We start from the raw sequence: 25,848 nt of genomic DNA, 5'->3' as shown, positions 1-25,848 counted from the left end.
GGATGCTCACTGTTTCCAAGGGCATTGGAAGAGGTGAGCAGTAATGGAAACCGCAGATAGCCAAGTAGAGGACCCAGATAAAACAGAGGTCATCAAATTGTGCAGCTTCTCAGCAGAGATGTAACAGAGATGATCTTGCCACAGCAGGGGCCCTGAGCCACACTATGTGATGCTAAACATAAAGTCAATCACCACCGTGAAAATCAGTGTCTGATGAGAGAGAAAGCTGCCACCAATCCTCCAGCACTCCTCCAGCCTGATTGTATCCCCATCCAAGGTTGATTACTCTGGATTATGTTCCCTCCTTTGGAGAAGCTTTAGCTTTCAGGCTCAATTGTGCAGTAAAAATCAGACATGCCAATCCAGAAAACAAGCAAAAGCTTCAAAAGTCATTACCGCCCTTGAAGAAAGGGATGCCTCATAAATCGTGCTCTGTCTAAGCTTTTATGGTAAGGTGAAGATATACACAACATTCATTTATTTTAGCATGGAAAACAACTTCAGCTCTTATCCATACATTTTTGCTGCTTACACTTTTACACATAATGTTGTTGTCTTCAGTATCAATCACTCTGAGTACTGCCCTTGTTGACATCTCATCTGCTCTCCATAAACTCCAACCTAAACCGAGTTACACTCATCTGTCACATTCCTGTTCAATGAGGGGCAATGGTTCCCCACTGACCCCACCCCTTTCCCCATCCCCTAATACATTCATATCAAAATGCTTTTCCTCATCTACAAACCATGTGCAATCTCCTCCGGCCTTATATGGCCAACCATTTCTGTGATGTCAGTCTTCTATATCTTTGTCCTGCCATTGGTGGAAGAGCCTTCAGCCCTCTGAGTTGTACTTTCTCATCGATCTACAGGGTATTTCTCTGTTCTTCCAGCCATTGTTATTATTTGTTTGCTATCGCACACTCAAATGTGAAGCAAAATATGTTAAATTCTAACATCTGAAGAGAATGTGAAATTTAATGGAGCTTCCTTGAAAGGTTGAAAGGGGCGATCCTTTAAAACAGAGATGAGGAGGAATTTCTTCAGCCAGAGGGTGGTGAATCCTTGGAACTCATTGCAGCCGAGGGCTATCAAGGCCAAATCACTGAGTGTCTTTAAGACAGAGATAGATAGGTTCTTGATTAATAAAGGGATCAGGGGTTATGGGGAGAAGGCAGGAGAATAGGGATGAGAAAAATATCAGCCATAATTGAATGGCGGAGTAGAGTGGCCTAATTCTGCTCCTATGTCTTATGGTTCCCGTACCGGCCTCCCCGAACAGACGCCGGTATGTGGCGACTAAGGGCTTTTCACAGTAACTTCATTGAAGCCGACTTGCGACAATAAGCGATTATTAATATTATGTCTTATGGTGTTCCCACGTCATTTCCCTAACACTGAAGATGAGGCACAGTTCGTTCACCGACTATTTGATTTTTTTTGAAGAAGCCAATCATGTGCTGGTCTTTCAAGGCAAAGAGTTAGAACATAGAACATAGAACAGTACAGCACAGAACAGGCCCTTCGGCCCTCAATGTTGTGCCGAGCCATGATCACCCTACTCAAACCCACGTATCCACCCTATTCCTGTAACCCAACAACCCCCCCCCCCAACCTTACTTTTATTAGTACACTACGGGCAATTTAGCATGGCCAATCCACCTACCCCGCACATCTTTGGACTGTGGGAGGAAACCGGAGCACCCGGAGGAAACCCACGCACACAGGGGGAGGACGTGCAGACTCCACACAGACAGTGACCCAGCCGGGAATCGAACCTGGGACCCTGGAGCTGTGAAGCATTTATGCTAACCACCATGCTACCCTGCTGCCCCAGTTATGTGGGAAATAATAAAATCAGCAAGGTTTTACAAGAACTCTTTTGGTGCCAAACAGATTTGTTAATAGAAATTGGAAATAGATTGGAGGCAAGTAAACTGACCTGAGAGACACCTGCCCGAGAATTGTGACAGGAAAGTGACCCAAAGTGGCCTATGAAGAAGTGATGCCTCCTGTTCTGTAGGCCACTGGGCATGCCGCAAGACGTCAGCTGCAAAGTTACAAAGCTGAGAAGGAACATTACCAAAAAAAAAGTACTCTTTTCAGAAAATAACTCCAAGGAAATAATTTGAAATACAAATATTTTTTAACTGGAAGGATTAACCCAAGTAACTATGAAGTGAAGATCATTCCTGAGTAAAAACTGAGCTGCACAAATCCTCATGACTGACGACTGTTCTGTTTGGTGTTTAGTTGATTACATCAGCACTCTCTGCATGAGACAATGGTGAGGTGGTCAATATTTCACAGTTCTTATGGCAAGATGCTCCACAGGGTGTGGATCGGGGCTGATGAAGGTCAGTGGTTGCCTATCGACTGCATTTGATAATGCATCAGCTGAACCATTAGTAGAATTGATTTCGCATTTGGTCAAGCTTCTGGAATGCCCTCTTTCGATTTTGTTCCGCCTCTGATGGGAGAAAACTGCCGTGAATTAATATTTTGAACATGTGACTGACAGATCTGTGGGGTAAATGTATTCACACCATTGCTTTTGGAAACGTTTTTTAAAAATAAATTTAGAGTACCCAATCTTTATTTTCCAATTAAAGGGCAATTTAGCCTGGCCAATCCACCTACCCTGCAGATCTTTGGGTTGTGGGGGTGAGACCCACGCAGACACGGGTAGAATATGCAGACTCCACACGGACATTGACCCGGGGCCGGGATCGAACCCGGGTCCTCGGCGCCGTGAGGTAGCAGTGCTAACCACTGTGCCACAGTGCCACCCCTGCATTTGGAAGAATTAGTGCATTTCAACCTCTGTCTCAATCTCCAATATAGAACACAGAACATACAGTGCAGAAGGAGGCCACTCGCCCCATCGAGTCTGCACCGACCCACTTAAGCCCTTACTTCCACCCTATCCGGAGTGGTTCACGCCAGTCCGCTACGCCGGGACCCCCGCCCCGCCAGGTAGGGGAGAATCCCGCCCCTCAAGTTCAAAAAACGAGTTATAAATGTGTTCAAGATTTCTAAAGATGACAACTTTCTTAGCTGTGACCAAGTCATGATAAACTGTGAGCAAAGAAAATAGAGCTACCTTTTATTTGGCCACGACTACTTCCTTTGAGGATCATCACACAGTGACCCTGTGGCAGGAATGGTGTTTTTTAATTCAGCATTCCCAGGAATATCACACCAAATTGATTTCACATTAGAACATAAGAACATAAAGCCTAGCAGCAGGAGTAGGTCACCTGGCCCCTCGAGCCTGCTCCACCATTCAATAAGATGGCTGATCTTTCTGTGGACTCAGCTCCACTTACCCTCCCGCTCACCATAACCCTTAAATCCTTTGCTGTTCAAAACCTGTCTTTGTCTTAAAAACATTTGACGAGGTAGCCTCAACTGCTTCACTGGGCAGAGAATTCCACAGATTCACAACCCTTTGGGTGAAGAAGTTCCTCCTCAACTCAGTCCTAGATCTGCTGCCCCTTATTTTGAGACTATGCCCCCTAGTTCTAGTTTCACCCACCAGTGGAAACAACCCCCCTGCTTCTATCTTAATTATTCCTTTCATAATTTTATATGTTTCTATCAGATACCCCCCCCCCCCCTCTTTCTTCTAAATTCCAATGAGTATAGTCCCAGACTACTCAGTCCCTCCTTATAAGCCACCAAGCCTCTCAACTCCGGAATCAATCCAGTGAATTTCCTCTGCAACCCCTCCGGTGCCAGCACGTCCTTTCTCAAGTAAGGAGACCAAACCTGCACAGCATATTTATGGAACAGTGTTCTCTTATGAACAGTGAGAAGCACATTTATTTCCAACATAGGGCATTCGAAAGTTTAACTGGAGAAAATTTGAAATCTGGAGCAGAACTGATTTTCGATCAAAATTTAGACTACTTCTGATCAAACTGTGAAACTGAACGAAATTAAAGTGTGTGTGTTTTTTTAAACCTCCCATCACGTTGCTAAAATCTTTCACTGCCACCATGACCAATAGTGAAAATGATTCATCGTTGGAACTGCAAGCAGGTTTCTGAACCTTAAGGGAATTTTCAGAATGGCAGTGAAAGCAATCTCATGTTGGAGGGGTCTAATTGTAATTCTGAGTGTGATGTTTTCGAACGATCCGGAGAATCAACTCCCAGTTTCATAGGGTAAAAATGTGCACCTACCTGACAAAACAATTGTCTTTCTCACTCAGTTCCAGATATGCTAGAATATATAAACCTGAATTAATGACTAGTTATCAGAGAATGAATTAAATCCACAGCAAAGAGGTTCTTGCACCTACTTTCCATTTGATTTTTTAGTTCTACGGTCAACACATGAGAAAATACGAATTTGATTGGTTTACACAATAAGAGTTTCATCATGAATGTCCGTTGAGTAGATCCTTACTATCTCTCAGTCTGCCTCTTATCTTCATTTTACCTTCTTGCGCCCACTCACAAGAGTGGAAATGTTTTATGCGAGCAGATTTTATAACTCAGGAAATGGGGGGATTTGCTGTGTGGTGAAGTTAGTTCCTGCGTGTATTTATAACTCAGTACAGCCCAAGATCCATTGGCAAGTGATTGGGATGATACTAGGAATCCTCAACCTATGTGTTTCCGTCCTGGAATGGGAGATTAACCTCTAACTTCTGAGTCTTTGAACTACACATGGCATGCAGCATCCTAGTTTACTGGCACACAGAATAGCTGTTAACCTCCTTTTTCTGCTCCTCTGTAAATGCCACGATGCACAATAGTGAGCTAAGGTGATCACTTCTCAGATTTATTGACATCTTCCTTCCATGAGTTTCAATGAAATCCACCATTGCATCTCTCTCTCTAATCAGTGATTTCTTGGTGGGACAACTTTAAATCTGGCCAGTCCTGTTGGCGTTGATGCTGTGATTTATGATAACACAATTGTCACTTTCTCGTAATAATGCCTGTAACCAAGCATGTATCTTTATCGTTTTCAAGTTTAAATGTGTTAACCCTGAGAGTTCTGCTTGCCTTGTCTTCCCCCGAATAATCTATCAGTTTATCAGATGAATTGATTGAATCCCAGTTTGCTCTCATTCCTAAATGGTAATAAACTAACAGTGACAAAACACAGTTTGAGCCTAAAAAACTGATGATTATAGAACAGTCCATGATAATCATAACCTAAATGCCATCATTAACCCACTGCAAGAATGGGCGAAGCCGAATGCATGTAAAAGAATTGGTATTGATCCAATGTTTATGGCCATTGCTACAACAGGACTATGTAATCTGTTTTCACAGATGCCATTGACTGGAATCAATATGACTTATCGATTGTTTGACGAAGAAACTACAAGTTATTCTGAAGCCAGGTCTATTGTGCTCTTTATAATGGGAGCTGTGATCATGTTGTGTTTACATGCTTCGAGTTGGGAAAATAAAAATAAATTTAGAAATAGAATTCTCCGCTGCTGTCCATACTGTGATCTCTGGTAAACTTAAGGTTGGGAGGTTAGTTTACCTCAGTTGGCAAGATGGATGGCATGTGGCACGGGTTCAATTTCAATTACGGCTGAGGTAGATTTGGAACGTGCCTCCTCGCTCTGCCCCTGAGAGTGGAATGCAGCGGCAAAGCACTGCTGAAAATGATGATGACCAAGAAAACAGTCCAGAACAAAGCATTAGCAGGCAATGAGCCAAAGCAAGACCGTGAGCTGTGCCTTGAGGCAGAGCACATATGCCACACCAAATTTAAGGTTAAATATTTTTCAAACAGCATTTTGATTGACATAATTTCCTTCATACGTTTGAGTTGGCAAATGTACCATGACCAAATATACCACTCTAAGCATCTTATGTTGCATCCTAGAAAAATATAACATAAATACTGTCTATATTTCCTGAATTTATTTTTGGCATTGAGATTGAGATTATTTGCGTAGCAATCTAATTTATCCTGAGTCACAAAATTGAACATCTGGGGCTGGATTCTCCCCTACTCGGCGGGGCGGGGGGTCCCGGCGGGATGGAGTGGCGTGAACCACTCCGGCGTCGGGCCGCCCCAAAAGGTGCGGAATCCTCCGCACCTTTCGGGGCCAAGCCCTCACCTTTAGGGGCTAGGCCGGCGCCGGAGTGGTTGGCGCACCGCCGGCTGGTGGGAAAGGCCTTTGGCGCTATGCTAGCCGGGGTCAAAGGGACTCCGCCGGCGGGCGGAAGTCCGCACATGCGTGGGAGCGTCAGCAGCTGCTGACGTCATCCCCGTGCATGCGCGGGGAGTGGGTCACCTCCGCATCGGCCATCGCGGAGTTTGATGCCCGACGCGGAAGGAAAACAGTGCCCCTGTGGCACAGGCCCGCCCGCGGATCGGTGGACCCCGATCGCGGGCCAGGACACCGTGGGGGCATCCCCCGGAGCCAGATCGCTCTACGCCCCCCCCACCCAAGCTGCCAGTCCCACCGGTAAGGGAGGTGGTTTGATTCACGCCAGCGGGACCGGCATTACAGCAGCTGGACTTCGGCCCATCGCGGGCTGGAGAATCGCCGGGGGGGGGTCACCGACAGGCTCGTTTCCCACCCCCGCTGAATCTCCAGTGCCAGAGAATTCGGCGATCGGTAGGGGCGGGTTTCACGCTGGCCCCCGGCGATTCTCCGACCCGGCGGGGGGTCGGAGAATCCAGCCCCTGATCTTAACAGAGGGTAAAGGCTTGAGTTCAAGAGACGTACTGGTAATATTTGCACTTTTCTAATCTAGAATGTTCTATAGTTCAACATTTTGACAACAGAAGTGCGCATTCAGTTCTTCAAGAATTAATAGGTATTGCAATAATTCAGTACAGATTTGGATACAAGCAAGTTACATATGCTAGACAAGAGTTTCTGCTTTGGGTGCAATTGGCAATCCAAGCGCAAATTATGCTGAAAATTGTGCTGGTTTTCAGAATCTTTTGTTTGCTTATGTTTCTACTCAAACGTATTTGCATAGTGCGGAACTTAAACTCTTCCATGAACGAGTATAAGCAGCATTCTGGAATTTATTTCCATGAAAATAATTTGGTTCAAAAAACATTAGTCCATGATACATTTAAGAATTGTAACTTCATGCAGTTTGGTTGCGACATCTAAAATGGGTTTACCACAAAATTAGCATTTTTAATCAGTGTCCACCATCTGTGAGTAATCCAATTTTAAACAGTGATAATCGTTAAAAAAACCTATGCAGAACCATTTACTCATTAGCTTGGTGCACTGACTGAATACAAGCATTGAAAAAGTGCTTATTAGGATCCTTGTGCCTAAAAAGACACAATATAGTTTGACAAGCCTCTTTGTAGGCCCACACACAAGTGTATTAAAGGGAACTCACAGTTGTGATCAATTCAAGCTGCAAGTGTGGCCAGTTTTGTGTTCTAGGCCGGTTCTAGAGGATGATTTTCAAATGAATCCAGAAGAGGTCTTGGAAATTCAATTTGCATTGGATTTAATTTACGCTTGGAACTTCTTCATCTTTTGTGTTGGTTTTGCTGATGTGATTTGGACTGAAAAAGATCAGCTCAATCTAGTGGAAACTTCTGTTACAACGATCATTATCTTGACCACTTCACATTGCTGTTGACTCTGTCATTAGCTACAGCCCACATCCAAACTGCAGAGCTGACTTGATAGCTTCTTTGTGTTGTTGGGGCAGTGGTGGTATGATACCAAGCGACAGTAATAGCCTATTCATTGAAAATCTACACTTCTAATTTGAACACATTGCATGTTCAGGTTCTTGTGACCCCATAGGTTTCTACATAAACTCGACGTGCAGTATTCAGCTGAGACATGTAATATGAGGGGCTTGATTGTCCGTCGCCTGCCGCCGTAGCGAGGTTCCTGATTCGGCAGAGAATCGAGTATTGGGCTAAAAACTGGAAAAGCACTCCGATGCTCTGGTTCCCCGCCAGCAGCAGCAGTGAGCTACAGACCCCATGCCAGTGGAAGGATGCAAATTGGTCATTTGTACCTAGTATTTCCAATCATGGCCTTGTCTCTTCGTACCCTGCAGTGGGTCAAGGCGATAAGTATGTAATGTAGGCGCCGCCCCACAACCCAAATCCTGCCCACCCTACCCCTTCAGATCACCCCATCAGACCCATAACAGAGACTCTCATAGAGACCCCCCCATGAGACCCCCAAAGGAGACCACCAACAGAGACCTCCATCAAGTGCATTGACTTCCTCTTTTTCATAGAAGGCAGCACTTAGCTGCCTTTGATGTGGTAAGGAGCTGTCAATCATAGCAAGAGTGCTTAACAATGTGGTTAGCATCAAAGCATGATAATGGCGATGAGTTCAAGGCTGAACAATCCACCAAGCCGCTGTCCCTGGAGTAATAAAGCTGTCAATCACTGGCTATTGGAATGTATTGCTGTGTGAGATTCAATCAACGATCTGCATCTCAAAGCCCTTTGAAGTATACTGTGCTTTCCAAGAAGCTTCTGATATTTGTAACAGTTGCAGCTTTGAACATTTCTGTCTGAGGCAACAGATGTTAGGAAAGGGTAAGTAAAAATGCAATGATATTTCAACCTACTGCCTGGACTTTTAGTTTTAAGGCAGGAGTCTCTGATGGGGAGGGAGGTCTGATGAGGGATTTATTTCGGGTGTCTGATGGAGGCACTAATGGGGGCCCCCTGTTATGGATCTCTGTTGGGGGTGTTTGATGAGGGTGCCTGATGGGGGTCCTCTGTTGGGGGTCACTGTTGCAGAATCCCTGTTGGGCTCTCTTTTTCAGGTCTGATAGGGGTCTCTGTTGGGTGTCTCTGTTGGGGATCTGATTGGGGCGTCTAATGGGGAGTTCTGATAGCGGATCAATGGAAGAGGGGCCAGGCCATCCTAATGCGTGCGTGCTGTGGGGGTGACCCATAATTCTAGTGATGTTGGGAGAGGATGTCTCTACTTGTCAGTAGAGGGGGGGCATGATTTGCGGTGTGAGGGAGGGGGCCAGCCGCCAGACTGCTGTATCAGGCCACCTCTCAGAATGACGGCCCGATAGCGGACTTCCCATTTTGCAAGCTCCCTGACATGCATATATTTGCATGGCACAGTAGAGGGAATTTCTCCTGGGAGCCACTCCTCGTGCCAGCGAAAACCAGGAGTGATTCTACTCTGGCGGGAAAACCTACTGGATTCTCTGATTTTGAGGCTATGGGCGCAATTCTCCGCTCTCACGAAAATTCGGAGAATAGCGGGCGGCGTAAATTTTATGGACACGCTGGTCCGACGCCCTCCCGCTATTCTCCGCCCCCCCCATGCTCACCTCCCGACACGAATCGCTGCCCGCCGTTTTTTTACGGCGAGCAGCGATTCTCTCCTGGCCGATGGGCCGATTTCCAAGGCCTTTACGGCCGTTTTTACAAGCGTAAAACACACCTGCTCTGACCGTTCGTAAAAACGGCCGTAAAGTCCCGTTCTCGGGAACCATGGCACCGACATGGCAAGGGTGCCATGGGCCCGAGATCGGTGGGCACCGATCGCGGGCAGCGGGTACTTACCCCGCGCACTCATTCTCCCTCCGCCGCCCCGATGGATCCATCCGCGGGGCTTCTGCGGGGCATAACGGCCCGTGCATGCGCGGGTTTCACGCACAAGCATGATGAGGTCATCCGCGCATATGCGGGTTGGAGTCGTCCAATCCGCGCATGCGCGGCTGACGTCATCTGACGCGTCAGCCGTCGCTAACTCTGGCTAGCGGGCTTAACGAAATTCGTTAAGCCCGCGATGCTGGAGTTCACGGCCGCGCGATACTAGCCCCGACCGGGGAGCTGAATCGGTTCCCGGTCGGGGGGGGTGGAGGCTGGCGTCAAACGCGCCCGTTTTTGACGCCAGCTTCCCGGGTTTTCGTAACTCGGGAGAATCGCGCCCTATGTCCAGAGCATGTGTCTAGTCTTACGATCAAAATGTCGGCGGTCATGCTGTGCAACATGGCGGCGGCCGTGCGCGGATCCGGCCTGCTAGATAGTGCCCCCCTATAACCCACCTTGGCACCCCGGACTACCCCACTCCGCTGAAGACCCCCCCCGCCAGCAGAACGCCCCCCCCCCCCCCCCCCCCCCCCGACTGTGGCTGGACATAGCCCGTAGCTGCCACGTGAGTTTGATAAAACCTCAGACCACAAGTGATCCACGCCGTCGGGAAGTTGGCCCATCAGGGACGGAGCAACGGGGGAGAGCCTTCAGGTGATGTCCTGAATGCGATTTCGGCATCGGCAATCGGAGAATCCAGACCTTAATCTCCCGAATGGTGAATCCAACCCCAAATTTCTTGAAAGAAGGCTAACCTTCTTGCAAAAAAATAATTCTATTGATTCCTTTTTGTTCAACTTTCATTCAATATTTCTTATTCAATGAGACCTCAGTATTGTAGAATTGTTACAGTGCAGAAGGAGGCCATTTGGCCAATCATGTCTGCCCTGAGACTGATTTAGGGCAGCCTTCCTTCTTGGCTCAGTCCCAGAAACTGGATGACAACTTCAAAACCTCGCTGTGAGGTGATTTCTAGTAAGCCACCAGGCCTTTCGCTTTAAATCAGCTTTTGTCCCCAAAAAGTAAAATAATTGCAGTTCCAACAAACCAAAGAGCGCTCCTCCTTCAAGGGCCACACTACTCAGCTTGCAGAAATCATGCCATTTCCGAGAAAAGCCATGCTTGTTGACAATTGAAGGTGAACCTATGACCTTTGAAAATATTGGCTGCTGTCGTCATTGTTGTGAGACTATGCATAAAGAGCAATAAGACCAGTGGCGGACTGGCCAGGGTGTCAGCTTGCCCGATGGCAAGTGGGCCCCTGATGAAGTGGGCCCCCTATATCAAATAAAAATGCAATAAAGAAACAAACACAGACAACTGTTTTAGTAATAAAAAGGAATAAGAAAAAAAAGAGAACAGGACACAAATAAGCAGTGCATGAAAAGGAACGAAGCAATTATTGGCAGATTCGCACAATCATCTAGCGAACACAAACGGTTGCTCTTAATATAGTGGACTGCATGCAATGCTCTATTGTGCGTTTAAACTATCTGTTAATGTGTAAATTGTGCAGTAAACTATTTAAAAATATCAACCAATTACTTAAAAAAAAAATTTAAATTAAAAATTCAATTATAATATTCTGTATACATTTGGTATCTACTACCAGTAATATGTATAGTACATGTACACTGTAATTACTAAGAAATACACATTATTTCCACAAAAATTTTAATTGTACCCTTTTTTCCATATGTATTTTTCAAAAATTTTATTTATTCGTTATGAAAATTAAATGATAGCATTGTAGTTGTGGGTGGGCCCCCTTTGTCTCCTGGCAACCAATATTTTTAGACCCAGTCCGCCACTGAATAAGACTACTCACAGAGCTGGCCAGCAAGGTTTAATATTTTCTGCTATGTTAAAGAACTGAATTTGCAGGTGCCTTTAAGATGTTTCTTTATTGTTCTGCTTGCCCTTGAGAAATAGTAAACAAGGCAGAAGTACAGCGCAGAAATAAAGCTAATGGGACTAATGTAATTATATACAATGGGGTCCCACATGCTCTGGGGTGCAGTGACTTTCCTGATAGCCACTGCCAAGGACTGGCTGCCTATGCTTCCTTCAGAAAAACGAACGCTCCACTCTCTCTCTCTCTCTCTCTCTCTCTCGTTTAGCGAAGCTGCTGACACTACAACACCTACATGCTTCACTTAGAACGCTCTTCAACAAGAGATAAAAACCTTTGATGACATTCATCGCGATAAATATGTTTTTCCTTCAGCTTGAATGAAGGCTGGAACCTAAATTTTATGCATCTTTGAAAAGGTGATAGTAAAATTCTGACATTTCAACTACTGCAGATGATAATTGAATTTTAGACAAAATGCGACAATTGTCCTTTAAAATGCACAGACAGCATTTTAACATGCTGAAAGTCATTCTTTCCTTTCTTCTGTATTTGTTGAGAATTACAAAGGTTTTATTTAGTATTAACTAAAACCACATTGAACAGGTCCGTCATGCTGGCTAGGATTTCAGGGTGTATGATGTTGCCATTTCACCATGTGTGTTTGAACTGGGAGTTTCTACTTATTTTCAGAATGTCATTTGGAATAAAGGCAATGTTGTAAAAGCAATAAGTGAAATCAATCTGCATATTGGTCTTTTTCTGCCCGCTTTATATGGCTGCAAAGCTTCAAAACAGTTTATTTTTATTTATTTCTTTGCTCCTCACTTTTATTTTAAAAAACACAAACGGGTTCTGCATAAAATCTGTTACTAATTGATTGAGGTTCAATTTTAAGATTGGACGTATTTATTTCCAATTACTTCAGTCTATTTGTTCTAGCGATTATGGGATTACAGGACATTAAGACCACAAATTTCAAATTAAAAATGAAAACCGCTTATTGTCACGAGTAGGCTTCAATGAAGTTACTGTTAAAAGCCCCTAGTCGCCACATTCCGGCGCCTGTCCGGGAGGCTGGTACGGGAATTGAACCGTGCTGCTGGCCTGCTTGGTCTGCTTTCAAAGCCAGTGATTTAGCCCAGTGTGCTAAGCAGCCCCTGAAAGCCACGGTGACAGAACGTAGTGGTTAGATTCCTTCTAAGCTTGCTTGTTTTGGCCTGAGCAGAACTCCATACTTGCGTGGGTACTACTGAGGGCAGAATGCAGAGTGGTCAGGTTGTGGCATCAAACAGCCTTTATGGTTGCTGCCCGACCGAACTCCCGATTGGTGCCAACTTCGCTGCTGTAAAGTTTGTGGAAGCACTGTGCCGTGCTCTTGGAGTTTTGATAATTTGTTCGATTTTGAAGGGAGCCTTGTTGTTATTCTGACAGGAAGGTCGGAGGAGTTTTCTGTCCACGACAGCAGGAGGACAGTTGGAATAAGACAGCTATAGTTGCAGTCCTTCTTGGGCAGCAAGAAGCCAGGGAAATGGAGCATTGGCAGCAGAGAGGGGAAGCTATGTGCAGAGCGAGGCGGGTAAGGAGGGTTCTCAACAAAAGGCCCCATGCACATAGAGTATTCAGAGATCACTTTTCATACTTCCACCTCAGCCAAGAACAATGTTTGAGGCACCTGCAATTCAGCAAGGAGCTGCACATTGAACTGCGCCACGTCCTTCAAGAGGCGCCACAGCCGCACAGGGAGACAATGATGGTATTGGCAGTGACTGTAAAGATCACCATTGCCCTCAATTTCTATGCATGAGAATCTTTCCAGGTGACATAGCTGAGGCTTCACAATTTTCTGTCTGACACTGCAGCAAAGGCTTTGTATGCCAAGAGTGGGGAATTCATCCTCCTCCCCCTTACCAGAAATAAACAGGATGAGTGAACATGTGGCTTTGATCGGCTACTGGGATTCCCAATGATGCTGTGACTGCACTCACGTGCCTCTGTGGACCCGTGTGTAAATAGGGAGATGTTCCTGAATCACAAGCGCCACCATTCCATTACCATGCAGTTGATTTGCGACTATCGGCCCACATTTTCTGCTCCCCCATGGTGTGTTTTCGTTGGTGGAGGCAGCTCGTCATTGGCCGCCATTGGGATCTTCCAGTCCTGCTGAGATCTATGGCATCTTGTACGGCTTGCCCGCCCTGCTGCTGGGGAACATGCCGCAGAGGGTCATCTTCGGTGGGACCGGAAGATCCTGCCGGCAGGAAGGGCTGGAAGATCCCACCTGTGTTGGTGAATGCCTGCTACCCTAGCAATAGCCCCAGTGCCTGAACAGTCAGCCATCCCTGACATCTATAGGTCACCATGAAGAAACATAGGTTGGCTGTTGGTGACAGGTTTACCCACTGTATAACTGGCTCATGCCACCCTCTGCCACCCGAGCTCACGAGGATAGCATGCCTTTTACAAGAGCCATGGAGTCATAAGGAACATCATGGAGTTTACCACCGTCTTCCTGGAGCAATGGTTGCACTGCCTGGACAACTCGGGGAAAACTCTCCAATTCTGACCAGAGCAGATGCCCAAGTCTTTGGTGCATCCTCCACATCCTCAGTCTCATGGGCTGTCTTGGAGGGAGGAGGAAGAGGAAGTAGGGAGGGGACATTCGGAATTCCCTTCACTCTAGACAGTTGGTCTATGAGCAACTAATGAGACTCCGATTCCCCTGATGTCATCATCCCATCATCACCATTGCTCCACAGTTCCCCATATCACATCTCGTGGCCACAATTCTGAAATAAAAGACACCAGCAAAGGAAAATCCCCAACATCTTTATCCAAAATAACACACCCAATAAAACAGGAAAAAAATCCTGACCTATTCAGCTTTCTGCTTCGCTTAGTGCCTGTCTTGTGCGTGCCATTGTCTGACCTCATGTTGCTATGCAGTGCTACCCCAGTGGCTACAACATGGCTGGTGGAAGGATACTGACTTTCACTGGGGTAGACTGCAGATTGCCTTGCAGGATGAACTCGAGCAGCTCTGGGCCTTGAAGGCATGGTTTCAGGCTACACCACCTCAACATGTGTGGTAGCAACCTCATAAGGTAAGGGGCGGAATTCTCCGACCCCCTGCAGGGTCGGGGAATCGCCCGGGGTCGACGTAAATCCCGCCCCCGCTGTGGCCGGAATTCTCCGTCACCCGGGATCGGCGGGAGCGGGATTCATACCCGCGATGGGCCGAAGTCCCGCCGCTGACAGGCCAATCCAGCCGACGTGGTTTAAACCACCTCTGTGCCGGCAGGATTGGCGGCACGAGCGAGCCCCCGGGGTCCTGGGGGGGGGGGGGGTGTGCAAGGCGATCGGACCCCGTAGGGTGCCCCCACGGTGGCCTGGCCCGCGATCGGGGCCCACCGATCAACGGGTGGGCCAGTGCCGTGGGGGCACTCTTTTTCATCCGCCGCTGCCACAGCCTCCACCATGGCGGAGGCCGAAGAGACCCCCTCCACCGCACATGCGCCGGTGGTGACATCAGCATCACAGCCATCAATGTCTCAAAGATCTTCGCAGCCATTTTGGGACTGTGGCGATTGCCCAGTTAAGGGAAAGGAAACAGAGTAAGGGCCACATGGCCTGGATGACCAATTGGAACTTCGAGTGTGGGATGACCCCATGGTGAGAGAGGCTCCAAGACAGTGACATTTTAGGAGTTAGCTACAGCCATGTGGCTGCTGTACAATTCTTTGTACTAAATACCTTTTGGGCTGGATTCTTTAGCTGCTCCCGCCCCAAGATCGCACGGACAGGACGCATACCATGAAAAGGTTCATTGACCTCGGGCGGGAAGTTCTGGTCACCGAAGAATCCTGCCCTTTGTGTTCACTAATGAAGCCTGTGAAAGTGCATCTTCACAAGTATTTTTGAAGTGTAGTCACTGTGGTGATGTAGGAAATGTGACAATCAGTTCGCACACAGCTGACTGCCACAACAGTAATGTGATAATGCCCAGACAACCTGTTTTTGAGATGTTGATTGATGGATAAATATTGGCCAGGACAGCGGGGAGGGCTCCCCTGTTCTTCATCAGAATAGTTCCATGTGATCTTTTGCATTTCCCTGAACAGGCAAACAAGGCCTCTGAAAGGCAGCACTACCGACAGTGCAGCACTCCCTCAGTACTACACTGGCGTGTCAGCCTTGAATGTTTGTGCTGAAGTAGTGGAGTGGGAGGATGAAAATTTATTTTGGTATAGCACCTTTATGTAAAGAGTATTTACAGTCAGGTTCTTGAGGAAAGTTCACTCTGTAATCAAACAAGGCCAGATCTAAGCAGTATATCTTACTAACGAGATGTCCTGAAGGGTATGTTGCACTCAGGTTTCATAGCTGCATGTCTATTTGTGTTATATATGGGAAGTGCATAATTAAATTAATTGCGTATAGATACCAAGTTTAATGGATATGTTGTTAAAAGAGCAGTTGTTTTTGCATAACCAATATATCCTTACAGCTTCACCAATTACAACTCAAATGATTCAAAGAAACAATTTACAAATCAATCTGATTTGCACATTTGTAATTTCTTTCCCTATATTCTTCATTTCTATTTACCCAGCTCTCTGTTTCCATGAACAGTTGATACAGCTAATGATTATGAATCATTTTATGCCTCAAAAAAACACATATGACTGACCTGAGGGAATATTTTTTGATATAAGCATTAAGGTACAGGCACTTAGAACAGAATATTTGTGCAAACAATGAATTAGCTTGAACATGAGGGTGAACCTTCAACCTGTTCATCAACCATATTATTTAAAAATGCATTCTTCAAACAGATTTCCCAGGAACTTTGGCTATTCGTCATAACAATCTTCAAACCGTTATTAACTATATTTTATTATTCTTTCATGGAATGTGGGCCTCTCTGTCTGGACCAGCATTTATTGCCCACCCATAATTGCCCTGAACTGAATGGCATTTAAAACCCAAGAATTTAGAGTACCTAATTCATTTTTTTCCAATTAAGGGGCAATTTAGCGTGGCCAATCCACCTACCCTGCACATCTTTGGGTTGCAGGGGTGAAACCCACGCAAACACGGGGAGGATGTGCTAACTCCACACGGACAGTAATCTGGGGCTGGGATCGAACCTGGGACCTTGGCTCTGTGAGGCAGCAGTGCTAACCACTGTGCCACCGTGCTGCCCTTTAAGAGTCAACCACATTGCTGTGAATTTGGAGTCACATGTCGGACAGACCATGTGACGACAACAGAATTCATTCCCTAAAGGACACTAGTGAAACAGATGAGCTTTTACGGCAAATGTTTCATGGTCATCATTAGACTTTTAATTCCAGATTTTTATTGAATTCACATTTGCCATGGTGGGATTTGAACCTGGATCCCCAGAGCATTACCCTGAGTCTCTGAATTACTAGTCCAGTGATAATGCCACAATGCCACCATGCCACCGCCCCCCCCCCTCCCCCCCTCTCCCCCCCCCCCCCCCCCACCACAATTTCTTCTTTCTTAGACCTGCTTTAGGAATTCAGTATGAAATGTTATCCACACCTGCCCATCTACCTTTAGATAGGCACCACAGTGAGATGTCTACTACCTCCCTGTTATTAAGGCTTCTATGGGAGACATTTTGTGGAGGTGATGTGGTTCTTGCCTGTTGGCTGAAAAGACAGTGAGAAACCTTGCATTGCCTCCTTTACAGAAAGCCTGAAGAACCATAAACCAATCAAGCAGTTGATAGGCCAGTGGCTGACCTTTCCCTGCAATGAGTACCCCAGTGGCGTTGACCCACCTACCAATAGCTGCCAATCAACCAGAGACTGGTGACTTTTTTGTTCAGCAGCATCAGCAGGGAGAGTGTGGCTGCTGCAAGGAAGGACATGCAGCAGAGGCTCCACATCACAGAGAAATGAAAGCCAGAGGTAAGTAACAGTGGGAGAGGTTTTGCAGGGGGAAGGGGGAAAGTCACAGGTAGGAGCGGTGTATTGGAGGTCAGCAGAAAGGCAGTGGGCTGATTCTCAGCAGGCTCTACCTATCTCCGATGCCAAGCCTTTGAAGGTGGGACTACCCTCCCCAACAAAACACATGAAAGACAACATGCAACCCGCACAGGTTTATTTCTTCATGCCACATGGAGTCAAGCTTGCCTGTAGCTGGGTTAATACCAGTGGTGGCAAAATGAGGCTCTTAGGTGGTCATTAATTGTCCACTTCAGGACCTCAATTGATGGACGGTTAGGTTGACCACAAAGGCTTCCTGACCCGGACTCAATTATCGACAAGGTTTCCACCCAAGTTAATGTCTCCCCACTTCAACACATGCCCCTTGAGAGAGCAGACGATTCTGCCCCATGTGTGCAATACTCTGATGGATTTCTCCAACCATCATATAGTTCATTGGATGCCAACTTGATAACATGATCCCCAGATTATAAGAATACCGTTTTAGGTTCACTTTGATGGGAGCCGGTGGCTGAGTGCCAATGTCACAATTTTTTATGGGCGGCCCAGTAGCACAGTCGGTTAGCACCGTTGCTTTGCACTTTGGATCCCAGGTTAGATTCCCGACTTGGATCACTGTCTGTGCGGAGTCTGCACGTTCTTCCCGTGTCTGCATGGGTTTCTCCGGCTTCTCCAGTTTCCTCCCACACGTCCCGAAAGACGTGCTGTTAGGTAATTTGGACATTCTGAATTCTCCCTCTGTGTACCCTGAACAGGCGCCGGAATGTGGCGAGTAGGGAATTTTCACAGTAACTTCATTGCAGTGTTAATATAAACCAACTTGTGACAATAATAAAGATTATTGTTATTATTATTATTACAAGACTAGTAATCCAAAGGCCTGGACTAATATGCTGGGGATTACGGGTTCAAACCCACCACGGCAGCTGGTGGAGTTTATATTCAGCATTGTTTTTAAGATCTGCAATTAAAGGCTAATCTCAATAATGGTGACCTGTTGGTGGAAGAAAAAATCCATCTGGTTCATGAATGTCCTTTAAGGAAGGAAATCTGCCACCCTTACCTGGTCTGGCCTATATGTGACTCCAAACCAACAGCAATGTGGTCCTTAAATGCCCTCTGAAATGTTCCAGCAAACCATTTAGTTCAAGGGCAATTAGGCATGGGCAACACATGCTGGCTTTGTCAGCGATATCCCATGAAAGGATAAATTTAAAAAAGAAATTCCCATGATTTAATTGGTTCATAGAAATCTTTTTGACCGTGATTGCCAATAGAGGAGTGGTTTCGAGACTTGTCTGGACGCCTTTGAGGAGATGCATATAACCCAGCAGTCTGTGGAGATTTGAGCAGTCATTTTAGTTGCTCTGTATCTTCAATTAGTGAAACGATCATTCAGAGGAATTTACACCATGATGGCAAAACACTCACACAATTTATTGTGAGTTGGTGTGTTCATCCTGCTGCTTGTGAGATTTACTATCTGACTGTTGAGAACTCAAACTGTATCAGTTGACTTATCAACTAACTTGTGATCCTCTTCCTTAGAGAGAGACAAACGGGGCCTTCACGTTAGCTCCAGGGTGACAGCTGGTGATGGAATATTCGAACCAAGTTGAAATGAAAAATGAAATGAAAATGAAATGAAAATGAAATGAAATGAAATTCGCTTATTGTCACGAGTAGGCTTCAATGACGTTACTGTGAAAAGCCCCTAGTCGCCACATTCCGGCGCCTGTTCAGGGAGGCTGGTTGTAGGCAGCACGGTAGCAGAGTGGTTAGCACAGTTGCTTCACCGCTCCAGGGTCCCAGGTTCGATTCCCAGCTTGGGTCACTGTCTGTACGTTCTCCCCATGTCTGCGTGGGTTTCCTCCGGGTGCTCCGGTTTCCTCCCACAGTCCAAAGACGTGCAGGTTAGGTGGATTGGCCATGTTAAATTGCCCTTATGTTGGGTGGGGTTACTGGTTTACGGGGACAGGGTGGAGGTGAAGGTTTAAGTGGGGTGATCTTTCCATGAGCAGGTGCAGACCTGATGGGCTGAATGGCATCCTTCTGCATTGTAAATTCTGTGATCTATGATATATAAGTTAACCCTCTGTGGTTGACTGAGAAAGTCAATTCCCAACTAAGCGGGTGGAGACTATTCCAGAGCAATGTTGATGATGACTGGCCATCCTGACTTATTGGTGGCCTGTCCTTGAGGGCTCTTCCTTCCACAGCAGGTGGGCTGAGCTGGCAATTTTCCCAACTCCACCTACCCACCTTGAGGATGAAAATCTAAGCTTGTTTTGCTCTCCAAAGATGCTGCCTGCTCTGTTTTTATTTCAGAATTCCAACATACACCATATTTCGGTTTTCGGCAGTATTTGATGTTTTATCTTTGCAACAGTCACAAAAATGCTATTTTGTAGTGAAGGGGTTGAAAGAAATGAGCAGTTCATTCTATTATTCAAATGTTAGTTAGGGATCAATTTCAATAAAAGCACGAGAGTTACAACGACAATGATTTAGCATATTTTCAATTTAGTAAAGCATTTCACATGTTAAGTCTGTTATTCAATGGTTGCTGTCCTTGAATGAATAAGCATGACAGTCAATACTACTTAGCATTTTATATCTTTGTGGATTTTCTATTTTATAATGTCTGACAGCTAATAAATAGTACAAATGTATCGGAATGTTTGAGCTTCTCTGAGAAGATCATTTGGCTGTGTTGGGGCAGAGAGGAGGGAGGGGATGATTGTGCGCAGAATATACACTGTGCCAGAAAGGTACAGCCACAGTGGACTAGTTGGTCTTTACTTGGTTAGCACTGTTGCTTCACAGCGCCAGAGTTCCAGGTTCGATTCCCGGCTTGGGTCACTGCCTGTGCGGAGTTTGCACGTTCTCCCTGTACCTCCGTGGGTTTCCTCCGGGTGCTCCGGTTTCCTCCCACAAGTCCCAAAAGACGTGGGGCGCGATTCTCCCAGACAGGGAGAAATCGTACGGCTGGCGCCAAAATCGGGCGGGTTTGACGCCAGCCTCCCCCTCCCCGACCAGGAACCGATTCTGGTCCCCGGTCGGGGCTAGTATGCCGCAGCTGTGAACTCCGGCATCGCTTGCCAGAGTTTGCGACGGCTGACGCGTCACATGACGTCAGCCGCGCATGCGCGGATTGGAAGACTCCAACCCGCGCATGCGCGGATGACGTCATTGCGCATTTGCGCGAAACCCGTGCATGCGCGGGCCGGGATGCCCCTCAGCCGCCCCGCGAAGTGATACAGCGGGGCGGCGGAAGGACAAAGAGTGCGCGGGAATCGGACCCGCTGCCCGCGATCGGTGCCCACCGATCGCGGGCCCATGGCACCCTTGGCACGGCCGTGGTATTGCCGTGCCAATCGGTGCCATGGTTGCCAAGATCGGGACTTTACGGCCGTTTTTACGAACGGCCAGACCAGGTGTGTTTGCCGTTCGTAAAAACGGCCGTAAACGGCTTGGAATTCGGCCCATCGGCCAGCTGAGAATCGCTGCTCGCCGTAAAAAAACGGCGGCAGCGATTCGTGTCGGGAGTCGGGCGTGGGGGGGGAGAATAGCGGGAGGGCATCGGACCAGCGTGGCTGTAAAAATTTACGACCTCCGCTATTCTCCGCACCGTCGTAAGTGCGGAGAATTGCGCCCGTGCTGTTAGGTAATTTGGGCATTCTGAATTCTCCCTCCGTGTACCGAAAGAGGCGTCGGAATGTGGCGACTGGGGGATTTTCACAGTGACTTCATTGCAATGCTAATGTAAGCCTACTAGTGACATTAAAGATTATTATTATTATTGTCCTTTATAACGGCAATACAATAAGCGTACTAATATGACTCTTAAAATGGACTTCACATATACCACATCTTGCGCACAATTCCCCTTTAGCTTCAGAAAAGAGCATTACATTTCCAGAGACCAACTTTGCCCTTCATTCAGTAATGTAGTGTTGTGGCATATTAAGATGATACCTTAATTTAACCTATTCCGAAAGGAACCTCCAAAACAACAGCTCTCCCTCAGTCCTGCATCGGGGTGTCAGTTCAGATAACATGCTGAAGTTCTGAAGTTGGGTTCAATGCAGCCTTTTTCAGACAGAGGGGTGGTTGCATCGTCGTTGAACCAAGCTGATGTAAGTGGGTTGTTTGCAATTCAGTGCCAAAGGTCCTCTTGTGCTGGTCACTCCCTGGAGAAGTGGTTTCTGGAGGACGCTTCACCAGGCATTTAGAATGCACTGGATGGGCAAATCATATCGGAGAGATTGCATGTCCTGGCCTGTAACAGACTAGTAAGCAGTGGAAAGTCCCAATCCAATTTACCTGTTACTTCCCCATATTCTATACTTTTTCTCTTTTGAGTGTGCCTCTGGTGTCCTGACTGCCTGACCTTCATTAGCCAATATGGAATATATTCATCGAAGAAGAAAATGCTTGTCAGGATTGGCCAATTCCAACAGAATATTCTGAAATTCAAATGTGCAACTTTACGGAACTTTTAAGGAAGAATAAATGTGACCACTTCACAGCCTACTTCACTGAGCTGAGTGCAGCATCTGAGCTCTAAGCATACCAATGTAATCTGGGTAGAAACAGTCTCAGAGAATAGGAATTTGTAACAGTTGAGTTGGATAATTGGGAAAATGTCTTGCATTTTCACTGAACAGGGATTATTAATCAGGCGTATGTGTAATTAGCATCTTTATTCTCTTCTCTGCAGCTCCGCCAACTGTAAGCATCATGCACTCTGGTCAAGCATGTAACATAGAAGAAGAACGGTACACGGAGAGAGTGTACACAATTCGAGAAGGAGAAACCTTGGAGCTAGCTTGCCTTGTGAGAGGTCATCCTCGGCCACAGGTGAATCCCAAAATCCTAGATTATCGAGAAGAGTTACCAACGTGCTTGCTTAGTTTTGTTGCATGGTTATTTGACAATTTTTTTTTCAAACAATGAATAGTTAAAACACTAATATATTCCTTTCAAATATAATTCAAATGCAACATACTTGATGCAAAGGGTTAAACATTTGCCTTTCAATTCTGTGACTGGAATTAGTTCCACCCGAAACTGGTCCGATATTAAATAGTTTAGGCAGTCTCAATCCAGTTCCCAATCGTATAGCACATTACACAAACAATCCATGTTTGGTACTAATTAGCTCTACAGATTGACAACATAATTAAGGCCATAAAATTGTTGCAGGGTACAATGGAAAAACTGACACACTCATGGAAAAGGGTGGTGCTGCCCTCAGGGAGGGGTGCAACACAGTGATGGGGGAGCAGAGGGGCAGCACGGTAGCACAAGTGGATAGCACTGTGGCTTCACAGCGCCAGGGTCCCAGGTTCGATTCCCCGTTGGGTCACTGTCTGTGCGGAGTCTGCACGTTCTCCCCGTGTCTGCGTGGGTTTCCTCCGGGTGCTCCGGTTTCCTCCCACAGTCCAAAGACATGCAGGTTAGGTGGATTGGCCGTGCTAAATTGCCCGTAGTCTCCAGAAAGGTTGGGAGGGGTTATTGGGTTGCAGGGATGGGGTGGAGGTGAGGGCTTAATGTGGGTCGGTGCAGACTCGATGGGTCGAATGGCCTCCTTCTGCACTGTATGTTCTATCTATACCCGTCCTGAGAGCACGGATTATGGGCTCATTAAATGCAAAATCACTATTCTGTGGGATGAATATTCTTCATCTTGATTGAGGACAAGAAAGCAAAACTTGATATAAATGTATCACCCGCACAGAACATCTTTTAATTTGCTTAATGCTACCTCTTATCAGCATATTTCCACCTTAGTCACTACCCTTGATTGCCTTCAGAATGATGTACACATCCAATGATAATTTGTCTGTGCGTCTGGAGTATGCAGCACTCTGTTTTTCAATCAATCTTTTTTTGATTGAAGATGTACTTGTGAAACAGTTTGCAGCACGCTGGATTGTTGACAGGCACAGTTAGCACTAGCACCATTTTCAACCAAGGAAATAACGGTTTGCTCACATTGTGATATGTCTGAAGGCAGTATTTTACAACCCAGGCTTGTGTGAATAAAAATAACAGACTCACTACACAGGGCTGGATTTTTGTGGTGTCCGGAGGCCCTTTAAAACGGTGGGTGAGAGACCCAGATGTGGAAGTCCTGCTCCCATTTCCAGCAGATCTAATTTTTGCCGGCAAAGGGGAAGAGGCAGGACATGAATCACACAGGTTGGAAAATCCAAACTCAGCGGGGCTATTTGACCTTAGCCCTGAGTTCAAATCGACCCAATTTTCGTATTTCTGAAGGTCTTAGCTCACAATGTTGGAAGCGCAACTATATGTAGGAGGCATAATTGCCTTTGAAGGCTCGATATAGTCTGTTTAAATGTGATGATACTAAATTAATTCGGACCCCAGCTCTTTAAAAATGATTTTTAAAATGACAGCTTTCAGTTGTATTAAAAAAGGTAAACCACTGCTGAGGAGCAATAATTGACAGGCCATCTGGTGTAGCTTTAAAAATAACATTAGTACCTGCTCCTGTAGTTTGAATAGACTCCAATCCTAATATTTCCCATGGGTTTTCATTGCAGTTGTGCCCATTATGAATGCTTGGCAGAGATTTAAAAATTCCAAAACCACTCATCTCAGTCTTTGATGTGGTCAATGAATAGAAGTATGTGTTTGCAACAGATTGACCATTTGGGAGGATTTAAATTTTTGAATGAGTTTCATGAATAAGAATTTTTTCCAGTATCAACTGTGTGAGAATAAGTGTTCTCTTAGATTGGGAGAAAATTTTTCTTTTAATATAATCATGGCTCTTGGGGTCTGCCCATAATAGATACTGGCTATGGAGGTGGCATGAACATGGCGTGGAGTGCATGGAGGTGGCATGGGAATATGTGGGGGAGTGAAGGAAATGGAAGTGGCAGGACCTTTTGTGAGTATGGAGGTAGCACAGGGGTATGAGGGTTATGGGTGTGGGTGGGGAGGTGAGAGTTGAGGGATAGAGGGTCTAACATCCTTTTGCACGACTGGGTCAAAGTGTCAGAGAACTGAGGCAGTTCTTTCAATGAGCCTGCTTGGCATTATCCCGTCTGCGTGGTCACCTTTGAACTGCCTCCAAAGGCAGTGGGCCCAATTCCATCTTGCCACTGCCTCCCCCGACAAAAACATGGTAAGCTGGGACCATTTAAAGGAGACGGATCTGTCAGGAAACCTCCCAACTTGAGCAGTCCATCTCGATTGCGAGAATCCAGCCCAGAATCTAGGCTGGGATTCTCCCTTCTGGGGACTAAGTTCCCACGCCGGCAGGAAAACAAACGCCAACCACTCCGGCGTCAACAGCCCCTGAAAGTGCGGAATTCTCCACACATTCGGGGGCTAGGTGGATGCCGGAGGGGTTGGCGCTGCTCCAGCCTGCGGCGAAGGGACTGCGCGAGTTTGCACATGTGCCGAAGAACTGGCGTGATCTTGCGCATCCGCGGAACGGCCGGTGTGGTAGACCAGCCGCCGTATTTTGGCTCTTGCGCGGGGGGTTCTCTTCTCAGCGCCGGCCATGGCGGTGCCCTACAGGGGCCAGAGCAGAAGGAAGAAGTGCCCCCAAGGGACAAGCTCGCCCGCACATCGGTGGGCCCCGATCGTGGGCCAGGCCACCGTGGAGGTCCCCCACTGGGTGGGATCCCCTCACACATCCCCTGAGTCCCACCCCCGTCAACTTACCTGCCAGGTCCCGCTGGTATGTGAGTTGAGTGATTCACGCCGGCGGGACTGGCAATAAATAGATGGCCGCTCGGCCCGTCAAGGCCCGGAGAATCGCCGGGGGGGGGGGCAGCTGCCAAGGGTCCCCGACCGGTGTGGCGGGAATCCCGCCCCCGCCCAAAAAACGGCACCGGAGAATACGACAGCCGGCAGCGGGGCGGGATTCGCGCCGCCCCCCCGGGGATTCTCCAACTCGGTAGGGTGTTGGAAAGCCCGCTCCTAATGTGGAGTTCAAAAATTGTGGCCTTGCCTTTGAGCTTGGCTGCCTTATACATTGGTATTGCTACATTATTATTGCAGTCCAATGGAGTTTTATATTCCCCAAGTACTGCAAGGAGCAATGAAAGGTGTGCATTGCATTTTGAAGAAAAAACTCGCCTTTCTCCACATATTTGGTGCATAATGAGATGTAAATATACTTAACATCTTACATTATCGAAGCAAGGTTCCTGTGAACAAATTCATGTTGCATTTGTAAACAATAAAACAATGAATGTAAGGCTGCATGCCCAATCCTCTTATCTCCTCTGTAGAAATGATCCACTTTCAGAGAAGTAAGCCAAAGTAAATGACAGCCAGCCAGTTACACTGTAAGCTGAGGGACACATTCACTTCATCACTGACTGCTTAGAAGGCAGGTGAGGCTTAATCTCAGTTTGAATATCGTGAGGAACAGAAATTGGAAGATTGCCGAGTCTGAAGCTAGTGGGAAAATTTACA

General features: G+C 46.6%; 1 protein-coding gene across 2 annotated transcripts in view; it reads left to right on the top strand.

Annotated features, from left to right (window-relative positions):
* mdga2a (MAM domain containing glycosylphosphatidylinositol anchor 2a) overlaps positions 1-25,848 on the top strand; it is a 1,064,841-nt gene that overhangs the window by 278,907 nt on the left and 760,086 nt on the right. For both annotated transcript variants that reach the window (XM_038776329.1, XM_038776328.1), the window contains exon 2: positions 22,109-22,248. In XM_038776329.1, the coding sequence (XP_038632257.1) occupies positions 22,109-22,248 (140 nt within the window). The remainder of the gene's footprint in view (positions 1-22,108; positions 22,249-25,848) is intronic.

The sequence above is a fragment of the Scyliorhinus canicula genome, chromosome 2 (assembly GCF_902713615.1).
Source record: "Scyliorhinus canicula chromosome 2, sScyCan1.1, whole genome shotgun sequence".
Taxonomy (NCBI): Eukaryota; Metazoa; Chordata; class Chondrichthyes; order Carcharhiniformes; family Scyliorhinidae; genus Scyliorhinus; species Scyliorhinus canicula.
Note: the sequence above shows the minus strand (reverse complement) of the source record. Positions and strands in the feature narration are given on the sequence as shown.